Here is a 1,299-nt window from a genome sequence, read left to right on the forward strand (position 1 = left end):
TACTGCTTATCTGCGCCCCGCCATCTCATCGGACACGTTCGTTGTCTGTGCCGCTGCCGTCCGGCCACTACGGCCCCACCTCCCCCCTTCCCTCCCACGCCACTAGCGGAGCTCCACGGGTCTGGACGTCGTGTCGCTCTGGTCGTGGATAATCTCATTCCCCCATGGGCTCGGGCCCTGTGCAGGGCAGCGCCGGGCAGCGCCCCTTCCTATCTACCGCCTCCTAAATGAGGCAACACTGCAAACTCGTTGAATGCCATGCATATTTTGGCATTTTTGGTGAGCTATCCCCCCCCCCCTTCGTCTCCTCCTCTTCTTTCGCTGTTTTAAAAATCGTATATAGAAGATTCGTCTCGCCCGCAGATTTCCAATTTGACGGTCGGCTAAAGATCATCGTTTTAAAGCTCGTTTTATATCCCATTCCACCGGTGTATTATGATGGCGATAGCAGCGGCGGCGGGGGAGGCGCCAGACTTTTTTAAAAACTTTAGAGCAAATGAGTTCAGTCTAGATTACTTTTCTTGTTTTTTTGTTTCTTTTATTCGTAGTAGATTAGAAAGTCCTTTACACGGGACGTCCTCAGCTCTTGCGGGCGCAACTCCATGCGCTGGTGGTGGCGGGAGGGGCAGGGGAGAGTGAGGTTGGAAGGGGAGATGCTGGGGGGGGGGGGGTAAAAGTTGTGCGCGTCGAGTCGTATTTCAGCAACTTGAGCGACAATGCCGGGCAGAGCCGCCTGCTCCTATTATATTCGTTTGGGGAATCCGCCCCGCCCAGCCCCGTCGTCGGCCCCGCCTTCTGTGTAGTGTTCTTCGTGTCGCCATCTCTTAACAATTTGTCGTCCCTTTCGCTTCTGAGTAAACCACTCTTTCCCTCTCTCTCTGTTACAGACAAGAACTTCAAGAAGAAACTCATCGACAATGTCAAGAAAGAGGTAAGTCCAGCTATAAGTACGTAGAACAAGCGAGAAAAGTTTACAGAAGGCTGATAGGTTCCGCTCACTTTCGTGTAGTTATACTGTTCGTACCACATGAGTGCAGCACTGTCATTGTATAGTTGGGATAACATTCGCACCTTTGCGAGTGAAAATCCAATCGAGATTCCCATGATTCACTGCGAGTAGGAGTGTGATAGATTTTCATCTCACAATTTGAGTGCGGTATTAATTTTGCGATGATTTCGGATTTATTGCATGAAGGGCTGCTAAAAATCCAAGCCTTTTTGTTTACTGTATTGTGTACCCTTCCCGCCAGGTGCCTTATTATTTGTTCTACCTGTGTTATTTCTCCCCTGCCTCCCCCC

The 1,299-nt window shown here is 50.5% G+C and overlaps 1 protein-coding gene across 1 annotated transcript in view; it reads left to right on the forward strand.

The window, feature by feature from the left end:
- Positions 1–1,299, forward strand: part of LOC113209516 (small G protein signaling modulator 1-like) — a gene marked incomplete at its 3' end in the record, with an annotated part of 35,225 nt that overhangs the window by 12,056 nt on the left and 21,870 nt on the right. Inside the window, exon 2 of the mRNA XM_052268038.1 lies at positions 888–931. Within this exon, the coding sequence (XP_052123998.1) occupies positions 888–931 (44 nt within the window). The remainder of the gene's footprint in view (positions 1–887; positions 932–1,299) is intronic.

Source organism: Frankliniella occidentalis, unplaced genomic scaffold, assembly GCF_000697945.3.
Source record: "Frankliniella occidentalis isolate FOCC.00 unplaced genomic scaffold, Focc_3.1 Scaffold63, whole genome shotgun sequence".
Taxonomy (NCBI): Eukaryota; Metazoa; Arthropoda; class Insecta; order Thysanoptera; family Thripidae; genus Frankliniella; species Frankliniella occidentalis.